Source organism: Meles meles, chromosome 8, assembly GCF_922984935.1.
Source record: "Meles meles chromosome 8, mMelMel3.1 paternal haplotype, whole genome shotgun sequence".
In the NCBI taxonomy this organism is placed as follows: domain Eukaryota; kingdom Metazoa; phylum Chordata; class Mammalia; order Carnivora; family Mustelidae; genus Meles; species Meles meles.
Genome location: NC_060073.1, coordinates 103,752,942 through 103,765,268, shown reverse-complemented (window position 1 = coordinate 103,765,268; position 12,327 = coordinate 103,752,942). Strand labels below are relative to the sequence as shown.

At 39.8% G+C, this 12,327-nt stretch overlaps 1 protein-coding gene across 4 annotated transcripts in view; it reads left to right on the top strand.

Annotated features, from left to right (window-relative positions):
- The window catches only part of ARHGEF12 (Rho guanine nucleotide exchange factor 12), a 139,428-nt gene that overhangs the window by 94,575 nt on the left and 32,526 nt on the right, over positions 1-12,327 (top strand). For 3 of the 4 annotated variants that reach the window (XM_046014699.1, XM_046014698.1, XM_046014695.1), the window contains 8 exons: positions 2,352-2,462; positions 2,766-2,864; positions 8,751-8,793; positions 9,102-9,207; positions 9,644-9,781; positions 10,276-10,308; positions 10,640-10,754; positions 11,636-11,741. In XM_046014699.1, the coding sequence (XP_045870655.1) occupies positions 2,352-2,462; positions 2,766-2,864; positions 8,751-8,793; positions 9,102-9,207; positions 9,644-9,781; positions 10,276-10,308; positions 10,640-10,754; positions 11,636-11,741 (751 nt within the window). The remainder of the gene's footprint in view (positions 1-2,351; positions 2,463-2,765; positions 2,865-8,750; positions 8,794-9,101; positions 9,208-9,643; positions 9,782-10,275; positions 10,309-10,639; positions 10,755-11,635; positions 11,742-12,327) is intronic. The other variant, XM_046014697.1, reaches the window with a different exon arrangement.

Here is a 12,327-nt window from a genome sequence, read left to right as displayed (position 1 = left end):
TCACTAAGCATGATACCCTCTAGTTCCATCCACGTCGTTGCAAATGGCACGATTTCATTTCTTTTGATGGCTGCATAGTATTCCATTGTGTATATATACCACATCTTCTTTATCCATTCATCTGTTGATGGACATCTAGGTTCTTTCCATAGTTTGGCTATTGTAGACATTGCTGCTATAAACATTCGGGTGCACGTGCCCCTTCGGATCACTACGTTTGTATCTTTAGGGTAAATACCCAGTAGTGCAATTGCTGGGTCATAGGGTAGTTCTATTTTCAACATTTTGAGGAACCTCCATGCTGATTTCCAGAGTGGTTGCACCAGCTTACATTCCCACCAACAGTGTAGGAGGGTTCCCCTTTGGAGAAAGAAATTCTATTTATAAAGATTTAAGGCCATGTCTTAGAACTAAGATTGTTTAATTGCTTGGATTGTTTATTTTAACTTTGACCAGTAGAAATGACTTCACTTTTGAAGGTGATAAGGAGTGATTGACTTACAATTAAGTACTGCATTTTGGGAGACGGAGTGTAATTGTAAATGTATATTCTTTTGATTTAAAATTCCAGTTGTTTATTGATGACATACAGGAGTATGACTGGCTTGATTCTTGTCCTTGTAACCCCTAGTCTTGCTAATAAATAATAAAGTCACTTACTATTTCTGGACGCTTTTTAAAATAACTTTTTGGGATTTTCTACATAGATTTATTCCCGTGTTTCCTTTGTTTCCAGTTTGTTTATCTTTTATTTCTTGTTCTTACCTTTATTGCACTGGTTAGGACTTCCACTGTGAGATTGAATTGGAGTGGTGAAGCAGGACGTTCTTGTCTAATTTCTGACCTTGGAGAGAAAGATACTTTGTTTTTCATCATTAAGTGAGATGCTAGTGATAGGGTTATTTTGTAGGTACTTTTTATTAGGTTATAGAAGTTTACTTTTCTATTTCTGGTTGAGAGTTTTCATCATGAGTGGATGTTGAACTTTGTTGAATGATTGAGATGATCACGTGGGTCTTTTTTAAAATTTAGTTTCTTAACATGGTAAATTACATTGATTGATATTAGCATATTGAACCAGCCTTGCATCCCTGAGATAAACCACAGTTGGCCATAATGTATCTTCCTTTGTATGTATCATCGGATTCAACTTGCTATTATTTTGCTGATGATTTTTATATCGATTTTAATGGGGGATATTGGTTTGTCATTTTCTTTTTTTACACTGTCTTTGGTTTTGATATTTGGGTAATGCTGGCCCCCCCTTCCTTTTTTTTTTTTTTTTTTGAGATTTCATTTATTTAGAAAAAGAGCGAGAGAATGGGGGGAGGGACACAGGAAGAGGGAGAGAGAACATCCCAAGAAGAACCCCACCCCACCCCACCCCCAACCCCAGCACAGGGCCCAGTGCTAGGCTCACTCCCACCACCCTGAGATCATGACTTGAGCTGAAATCAAGAGTCAGACACTTAACCAGCTGAACCAGCCAGGTGCCCCTAATGCCAGCCTCTTAAAATGACCTGAGAAGTGTTCCCTCTTCTTGTATTTTTCTGAAAGAGATTGTGAAGAATTGGTATTATTTGTTTAGATTAACTTTTTTCTCTAATTTATTTAGAGATGTGAGAACTTAAGTGGAAATTGTCATTCAAGGTTACTTTAGGTATAACTAGTAGTTTTCTGTATTTGCTGTCGTTAGGGAGCATACAGTGCTTCTCAGAGTCGTCTTTCTTAAAATTATATATCTCCATCGTTGTACTACCATTTCTGCATTAGCTGAAAAGAAAAGGAAGATGTTTATTTCATTAATAGGCAGAAAGCCTCCCATTTCATTTTTAGAAGTGTCGTTGATGCTGGTGTTTGCATCCTGATATATAGACATCTGAGCTTCTCCATCATCGTCTTCTAAACTTGTGTTTTCCTAAGATAGTCTCTCTTCCAACCTATGTCTAAGAGGTTATTAGTTTTCAGGGGAAGAGATTCCATAAGCCTGTGTGCTAATATATTCCTGTGGAATTTTTAAAATCTTGAGTTTTTGGGGTTTTTTTTTTAAAGATTTTATTTATTTATTTGAAAGACAGAAATTACAAGTAGGCAGAGAGGCAGGCAGAGAGAGAGAGGAGGAAGCAGGCTCCCTGCCAAGCAGAGAGCCCGATGCGGGGCTCGATCCCAGGACCCTGAGATCATGACCTGAGCTGAAGGCAGAGGCTTTAACCCACTGAGCCACCCAGGCGCCCCAAATCTTGAGTTTTTTAGGGTAGGTCAGTTTGGGTAGTTGTGTTTAACTGAGCTTAGCCTTAACATTTTGCACCTGTGTGGTGGAGTTCTTGATGTATTGGTACTTCCTCTTCTAGATCAATGGGCAGTGCAGCTGTTTCCAGAGCATCGAACTGCTGAAATCTCGCCCTGCTCACCTGGCTGTTTTCTTACACCACGTGGTCTCACAGTTTGACCCTGCTACACTGGTAACGTTTTCCACCATTTAGCCGGTTCAGAGTTCTTACACTGATTCTCACACCATAAAACCTCTCACTTTTGCAAGATGAGTTTCTAAACCTATCAGGTTTAGAAACGTAAAGATACGTAAGATAGTTAAAATGCAATTAATTTATTTTTTAAAAAACTTACTATATTTTTGAAAAACATGGTAATGATGACATTCCTTATAGTGGCCTACTTGTTGGAAACTTTCCTTCTTGAAGATCTAGCAGGTGACATTTTTCATGATTTCTCCCTTTTTCTCTTTTCCATTTCTTCCTCTACTACAGCTCTGTTATCTCTATTCAGACCTATATAAGCAGACCAATTCCAAGGAGACTCGTCGTGTCTTCCTTGAGTTCCATCAGTTCTTCCTGGATCGATCCGCAGTAAGTTACCAATTAATATACAATCTGTGTGTGGCGCATTGAGTTATTGGACTCCTACTTCCAGTCTTCCTTCCCCTGGTTTTGGACTTTACTGTTTTGGACTTTCTGATGTTTGTATATATCTTAGTTACTGTATCTTGGTTACTGATTACTCTTCACTGTTACTTTCATCATTTCTAAATGAGTTGCAGGCTATGATTTCTCACAGTAGGTGTTAGGCGCTATGTATGCATATGTGTGTGTGTGTGTGTATGTGTGTGTGTGTGTGTATGTGTGTGTCTGTGTGTATATATATATATATATATGTAGGGGTTTATACATGTGCGTGATGAAGAGAGTGCAGAAGAGAACACAAATGGTGTGCATACAAATGTGTTAGGATCCAAAGGCTAATACTTGCATGATGAACTCCGGTTGACCTCTTTGAAGTTTGAGGCACAAGTTTAACTAAAAAGTGGTAGAAAAGATCTTACATAATTGATAATAGTTTTTTATTTTACCAGTAGAAATCTTTATAAGGTTTTTAAACTAATGAGTGTCATTATTCTTAGCCTTGCCGTAGGGTAAGTCACAACCCTTAATGCTCCCTGGGCCTTCCACGGCTTCACTTATCTTTGATGACTGTTGCCCACCTTCTCTCTCCCGGAACCTCATCACTTCCTCTCCTGTCGCTTCTCAGTGGAGGACCTTGCAGTTTCTGTGAGAAATTTGAAGTTTCTCTAGAAGAACTTCTACCACATACACCCCCTGGCCGCCTCACCCTCTGCGCTCTGGCCTTTCTCCTGAGGCCGTGGAGAGCTTGCCGCCTTTTCTCCAAGGCCTGCTCTCCCCCGCCTTTCACCTGGGTTGTATTTCCTTCTGCTTGCTCAGCTACAGGATCCAAGCATTTGTCATCCTTCCCTCCAGCATCAGCAATTTTCTGTTCTCTGCGGAATCGCTCACATTAGCATGCACACATTGTGAGTTTACCTAAAACAGATCAACACAGAAACAATTTGGCTCCACTCCTCCCTCCAGCTCTTGCCCCGTTTTCATTGGTTTCCTTTATGAAGTTGTCTCCATTCCTCCCCGAGGAATTTATTTTAATTCCAGTTCATTAATATACATTATTATACATTAATATACATTAACATACATCCTCCATTCCTCCCTTCTCAGGGAGGCCGTCCCTGGCTAGCCGCTGTGAAGTTTTATCCCTTCCCTTTCTGTCACCTTTTCTGTGTTATTTTTGTCCATAGAACTTTTCTTTTCTTTTTTTTTTTTTTTAATTATCCTTTTTTTTTTTTAAGATTTTATTTATTTATTTGACAGAGAGAGAGATCACAAGTAGGCAGAGAGGCAGGCAGAGAGAGAGGAGGAAGCAGGCTCCCTGCGGAGCAGAGAGCCCGATGCGGGGCTTGATCCCAGGACCCTGAGATCATGACCTGAGCCGAAGGCAGCGGCTTAATCCACTGAGCCACCCAGGCACCCCGAACTTTTATTTTCTGTATTTTTTTTGCCTCTGTCCCTGCTCTTCGGCTCCGAATGTAAAGCTCCCCTGAGGGCAGATATTTTTGTTCTGTTTGTTCATTGCTGTTTCTCCAACATGGAATAGATCCTGGTACAGACTGATCACTCAGATGTTTATTAAGTGAATTCGTTAGGGTTCTGATTATACTGCCATTGTTTAAAATATTACACATTATACTTAAGATAATTTACTTCATGAAAAAAAGACTGTATATTGAAATATGTTTGACTTTTATATTCCTTTTTTTTAATTGAAGTACCATTGACATTCAGTATTTTATTAGTTTCAGGTGTACAACATAGTAATTCAACGATTACATACATTATATAATGCTCATCACGAAAAGTATAGTTATCATTTGTCACTATACAAAGTTATTACAGTATTATGGACTATTTCCTGTGCTACAACTTCTCATCCCCATGACTTATTTTTCTTTTAAGCTTTTATTTTAATTCCAGTTCATTAATATACAGCATTATATTAGTTTCAAGTGTACAGTGGTAGTGATTTAGCAATTCCATGCATCACCCAGTGCTTATCCCAAGTGCCCTCCTTAACCCCCATCTCCTATTTCACTCAACCCCCACCTCCCTATCTCCGGTAACCCTCAGTTTGTTCTCTATAATTAAGAGTCTGTTTCTTGGTTTGTCCCTCTCTCCTTTTTCCCTTTGCTCATTTGTTTTATGAGTGAAATCATACGGTATTTGTCTTTCTCTGACTGACTGACTTCACTTAGCATTATACTTTCTGACTCCATTCATGTCACTGCAGATGGCAAGACTTCATTCTTTTTTATGGCTGAGTAATTTCCATTGTCTATATATGCACCATCTTTATCCATTCATCAATCGATGGACACTTGGGCTGCTTCCTTATCTCGGCTATTGTACATAGTGCTGCTATAAACATCGGGGTGCATATATGCCTTTGAACGAGTGTTCTCGTATTCTTTGGGTAAATATCCAGTAGTGTGACTGCTGGATTGTAGGGTAGCTCTATTATTAACTTTCTGAGGAACCTCCATACTGTTTTCCAGAGCGGCTGCACCAGTTTGCATTCCCACCAACAGTGCAAGAGGGTTCCTTTTTCTCTACATCCTTGCCAACACCTTTTGTTTCTTGTGTTGTTGATTTTAGCCATTCTGACAGGTGTGAGGTCATATTGTTTTGATTTGCATTTCCTTGATGGTAAGTGACGATGAGCATCTTTTCACGTGTTTGTCGGCCATCTGTGTGTCTTTGGAGAAATGTCTGTTCATGTCTTCTGCCCATTTTCAAATTAGATTATTTGGTTTTTGGGCGTTGAGTTTATAAGTTCTTTAATATTTTGGATACTAACTCTTTATCAGATATGTCACTTGCAAATATCTTCTCCCATTCCATAGGTTGCCTTTAAGTTTTGTCACTTCCTTTGCTGTGCAGAGCTTTTTATTTTGATGTAGTCCCAGTAGTTTATTTTTGCTTTTGTTTCCCTTGCCATCTAGAAAAAGACTGCTACAGCCAATGTTAAAGAGGTTACTGTTTACGTTCTCTTATAGTATTTTTATGGCTTCAGGTCTCACATTTAGATCTTCAAAATGGTTTGAATTTATTTTTGTGTATGGTGTAAGATAGCGGTCCAGTTTCATTCTTTTGCATGCTGCTGTCCAGTTTTCCCAGTACCATTTATTGAAGAGTCCTTTTCCCATTGGATATTCTTTCCTGCTTTGTCAAAGATTGGTTGACCATATCGTTGTGGATTTATTTTTGTATTTTCTGTTCTGCTCCATTGATCTGTGTGTCTATTTTTGTGTCAGTACCATATTGTTTTAATCACGGGAGCTTTGTAAATATAACTTGAAGTCTGGAATTGTGATACCTGCAGCTTTGCTTTTCTTTTTCAAGATTGCTTTGGCGGTACAGGTCTTTTGTGGTTCCATACAGATTTTAGAATTGTTTGTTCTAGGTCTGTGAAAAACGCTGTTGGTATTTTGATTGGGATAGCATTTAATGTATACTTTGCTTTGGGTAATATAGACATTTTAACAGTATTTGTTCTTCTAATCTTTGGGCATGGAATGTCTTTCCATTTCTTTGTGTCATTTTCAGTTTTTTATTAGTTTTCAGAGTACAAGTCTTTCACCTCTTTGGTTAGGTTTACTCCTAGGTATCTTGTTATTTGTGGTGCAGTTGTAAATGGGATTCTTTTCATAATTTCTCTTTCTGCTGTTTCATTATTAGCATATGTAAATGCAACACATTAAGTAGGTACACAAGACAAGTACCTTGATTTTGTATCCTGCGACTGTACTGAATTTGTTTATCAGCTTCAGCGGTTTTTAGTGGAGTCTTTGGGTTTTCTGAATATAGTGTCTCTTGTCATTTGCAAATAGTGAAAGTTTTACTTCTTCCTTACCAGTTTGGATGCCCTTATTTCTTTTTGTTGTCTGCTTGCTGTGGCAGGGACTGCAGTACTGTGTTGAATAGAAGTGGTGAGAGTGGACATCCCCCTGTCCTGTTCCTGACCTTAGGGGGAAAGCTCTCAGTTTTCCCCCATTGAGTCTGCTGTTAGCTGTGTATTTTTCAAATATGGCCTTTGTTATGTTGAGGTATGTTCCCTCTAGACCTGCCTTAAGGAGGGTTTTTATCACAAATGGATATTGTACTTTGTGACTTACTTATTTTATTTTATTTTTTAATATTTTATTTATTTATTTGACAGAGAGAGAGATCACAAGTAGGCAGAGAGACAGGCAGAGAGAAAGGAGGAAGCAGGCTCCCTGCCGAGCAGAGAGCCTGATGGGGACCTCAATCCCAGGACCCTGAGATCATGACCTGAGCCAAAGGCAGAGGCTTAACCCACTGAGCCACCCAGGCGCCCCACTTATTTATTTATTTATAATTGCACGTCTGTACCTCTTACTCCCCATCACTCATTTCACCTGTCTTCCACCCCATTTACCCTCTGGCAGCCACAGTCTGCTCTGTTCATTTTGTGTGTTTGTTTGCTCATTGGTTTTAGTTTTTAGATTTCACATAAAGTACAGTCGTGTGGTATTTGTCTTCTCTGGCTGGACCATTTTCCTTAGTATAATACCCACTTGATCCATCCATGTTGTTGTGAATGACTAGATGTTGTTTTTGTACAGCTGAGTAATATTCCATTATGTGTATCTACCACATCTTTATTCATTCATCTGTCGATGGACACTTAGGTTGCTTCTGTATCTTGGCTATTGTAAATAATGCTGTGATAAGCATGGGCTGCATATATCTTTTTGAATTAGTGTTTTCATTTACTTTGGGTAAATCCCCAGGAGTTAATTTCACATTTCTTAAAGCTCCACGCTAAGTCAGATCTTTATTTTGCTGTATTAAATTTATGACCGTTAAAGTGTAAGAACCCTGATAGATTTGCTAATTATTCTTATATACCACTAGTGATATTTATTTCATATAAATACAGAAACAAGCATGTAAATCCTTTTTTGCATTTGTGCTAACAGCACTTTTAGGATGGTTAATTTGAGCTACTGTGTGGCAACTTCAGTTAAAGAGAAAGCTTTGACATCTATTTCACTGTTCTTCAGAAAAATATTAGAGATCTTATAATTTTCAGCAGTGACTTATTTTCAAATGTAATGCTTTAGATCTTACAGGAATTGTTTAAGTTCTGGAAGTAGATGACTTAAGTAGCTATACAATACAGAGTAAGCACGAAGAGGTTAAGATTATTTATCTAGATGCAAAATAATTTTTTTCCCCAAGACATTTCCCAGATTGATGAGAGAGAAAAGACAACTATGTGGTAATGGGACCAGAAACTGCAGTTATTATGGGGGAAATCTGAGTTAAGTAGAAGTTAATTATGACTCAGTTACCTTAGTTGGCACAACAATAAAAACTACAGATGGTTATTGGCAATTTAATACTCCAAAGCCTCAACATTGACATCCAATACCTCCTCATTGGGGCGTGAATGTTGTGAGGGTTCTTTAACTTTACATAGGCACTGGCAATATGTGGGCAGTAGTCTCAAATACAGCAAAAAAAAGTCATGATTATGTGTGACTACATTTTTCATACAATATACACATAGTTTAGGTTTTAGCCTAACTATTGATTCGAATGATGTATAATTGAGTGTACTAACCAGTGACTACACATATTTCCCATATAGCATGATCCTTGGGGAAAAGGGTTTTTTTCTGAGTTTAAACAGTGGGACCTTTTAGAGCTGTGACATTCGGATGGGATAAGTGAACTTATATCTGCATGTGATATAGACAGATAGAGCTGTCCAGGTCGCATCTCTTCACTTTATCCAAGTACCTATACATACATCTTGGAAAGTCCTTAGTGGTGTTTGACTTTTTGTTTGCATTTTTGTTTCAGCACCTGAAAGTTTCTGTGCCTGATGAAATATCGGTAGATCTTGGTAAGTGTGGAGCGTCTGTGTCCTGGAGAATTACATCTCTGTAGAATCGTAGCTCAGCTCATCTCTCAAGGTTTTATTGGTCATGTGGTGACCAGTGGGGCATCTGAATCACAACGGAAGGAGAGTCTGTAATACATTTAAAGGATAGTATATGAAATCTGTATTATGAGGTAAAATACATAAAATGTAGTAAAGACCTTCTTTTTGTACTTTTCCAGATTTGCACCAAATAGCATTGATATGTTGCCAATTGTGATGCACAGAGTAGATGTTTAAATCACATAACTCCTTGCCTTTTCTTTATGCAGAAAAAAGAAGACCCGAGCTTATACCTGAGGATTTACACCGCCACTATATCCAAACTATGCAGGAAAGAGTCCACCCAGAAGTTCAGAGGCACTTGGAAGATTTTCGGTAAGCTTGGTGGGTGATATAAGCTGATATGGTCATTCTGAATTAACCTTCTTTTTAGGTGAGAAAAGGTTACACGTTAAGTCCTTGGCCTAGCATGTAGTCTTCATCACTGTGATTAAAACATAAATGAACACCTGGAGCCAAAGAGCTGGTGTGGCACTGAGTCTGTAGTCCCCATTCCACAAGCTTTCAGGATTTCAGTTCACCGCTCTTCTATGCCAAGTGTGCTCCCTCAGGATGTGTGTGTGTTCTGTGGAGTGATCGCCCTAGAAGTCTTTTTCTCTGGTGTCCTAGGTGACTGGGGCCCCAGGATAGAAAACTGTGACATTTTGCCTGTTGCTAAAAACTCATAGTTGTGGAAACTCTGATGAAGCATCTCCAGAGGGAGATCATTCTTCTCCAGGCCACCTCAGGAAGTTTGTCCTGTTCCCTCTAGGCAGAAGCGTAGCATGGGGCTGACCTTGGCTGAAAGCGAACTGACTAAACTTGACGCGGAGCGGGAGAGGGACCGGGTAACTTTGGAGAAGGAACGGGCATGTGCAGAGCAGATCGTTGCCAAAATCGAAGAAGTGTTGTAAGTCATAGAAGTATGTGTGGACGTGTCCTCTCTCCTGAGATGCTGGTGATGCTTAGAGCTCACTGTGAGCAAACTCAGAAGGGGTGTCACATTGTGTGTGTGGAGCTATGTACTGGGATTTTCATGTTAAAATTTTTAATTTTTGCTGATGTTTTAGAAAAGTTCTTGTGTTTCTTTTTCTGGGTGTTGGTAAAATGAGTAACTGTAGAATTTGCAACTGATCAAAAACAGGTCGAGCACTTTGGTTTCTGTTCATAGGTTTTGAAATTGTTTCAGGCCAGAGAATATTGACAGTTGATGACCTGAGTGAGAAAAGCCTGTGGTCCCTTGAGGGGTTTGAGTTCTTTTGCTGTTTTATGCCTGGTGATAGAGATTGAGGGTGGCCCAAAGCACCCGGTACAGTTCCATTGTTATTTCGGGTATCTGAGTTAATTAATAGCAATTCTTTCATCAAATGTCAGTATTTAATTTTGAAATATTTTTATTTTTAGGATGACTGCTCAGGCTGTAGAAGAAGATAAGAGGTAATATAGCTGGGTTATTTCCCCCTAGAATTTTATGAAAAAAAAGAAACTATCTTTTCTCCTTTAAGTCTAAAATTAGAATTTCTTTCTTATAACTTCAAAAATTCAGACTGTCTCCCTCTGGTGGCCTCAGTTTTATTTGACTGATATTCTAGTGTCTTGAGTAAAATCCTTTTCAATATGCAACGAATAGATACCTCCTTAGTTTTTTACTTGATGAATGAATTCTAAAGATTCCAGCATTGGAATCCATTTTGAAGCCATTTGATATCTTTATTCTGTTCACCCTCCCTTCTCAGAATTCTTATTTGACTTCATCCTTTTCCTCCAGTTCAACAATGCAGTATGTTATCCTTATGTACATGAAACATTTGGGGGTAAAAGTGAAAGAACCTCGAAATTTGGAGCACAAGCGGGGTCGGATTGGATTCCTTCCAAAAATCAAGGTAAGACTGCATAATTATGTGTTCGGGCCTCCATGCTTCTCGACCCAGGTTGCAGTGCTTTCCTTCTTACTTAGTCCTTACTGTTTCAGCAGGCTAGCACTAGGCCTGCTGATAGGTGTGCGATATGGCCCGTGTTCTCAAGAAACTCAAGAAACTGGGGCACCTGGGTGGTTCAGTCATTAGGCTTCAGCTCAGATCCAGGGATCAAGCCCCGCATTGGGCTCTCTGCTCCACAGGAAGCCTGCTTCTCCCTCCCCTACTCCCCCTGCTTGTGTTCCCCACCCCGCCCCCCATCAAATAAATAAATAAAATCTTGGGGGGAAAAAACAAAAGGAAAAGAAACTCAGAAATCTAGCAGGAAGTCCCGGCATGTGAAGTAATGATGAGATGTATGAGGGGTGCACATGGCACTTTATACAGAGACCATCCCCACCCTGTCACGGCCTTCGTCTTTCCTTGGATGGCACCTGTCAGAGTTTGTCATTGTGGATGTGTCTGTTTACTTTTTGTGAGGCTGTGGAGCTCTGTGAGGCTGAGGACCTCCTTCATCGTATCCCCAGCTTTTAGTACAGCACCCTCACATTAAGAGCTTATCAAGTACTTGCTCAATGGATGGATGAATTGGTTGGATCAAGCTCCCAGTAGATGTGTTATAAAAGCACCTCTGGTTTTCTAAAATTCCCAGCTCTAAAGGGGTTGAAAAGACATCCTGAGTTTGATATGTACACGGTACCACATGCCGGCCTCTACCGAGCGCCGTGTGTGAGTGTCCTTCACTCCTGTTTAACCACTGCTTCCACCTGCCCATTAGAATTGTGTTTGTGTGTTTGAAAGCCACAAAGGAGTCTACTCTGTTATGTATCTCTTACCCTCAACTCTAGCAGAGTATGAAGAAAGATCGAGAAGGCGAAGAAAAAGGGAAGCGCAGAGGATTCCCCAGCATCCTGGGACCCCCAAGGAGACCAAGCCGTCATGATAACAGTGCAAGTATGTTAAGGTGGAAAAGCGGCTTTCTCACCATCCCTCACCGTCTTCCCTTCAGAGGCTCAGTTAGCTAGATGAATTGCTGGAGAAAGGTGTTCTTGAAATGATTCCACTGAGTTTCCGATGTCCCTTGTTTGCATTTGAGGTTATCTCCTCATGTGGGAGATGTGGGTATCTTAAACATCTTTCGTGGCAGCATCTTAGCAGTTGTCCATAACATAATTTACTTACCTATTCTGATTTTGTTTGTATTCAGTTGCTGTTTGTTAAATTTAAAAAAAAAACAAAAAAACATGCACGTACTTTTGCACCATTCTTTGTTTCACCTTCCTGTATATATGTTACTCCCTTTCCACACTAATGCAGTTTCTCCTCCTCTCCATTGTGCTTTATTTCCTGACCTCCCTCCACTCAGGCCTAATGGAGAGAGATCAGCCCACTGGTCTGGGGAGAAATAGGGAGGGTGGTACCTCAGGGAGGGAAATCAGGTCACGTAGTGGTCTTCAACTGGGCAGCACCATGTTTGAAAATATTGGCCAGGTCGGAGTGGGGGTCGTATTGTGGTACAGTGACAGTAGTCGTTACGCAC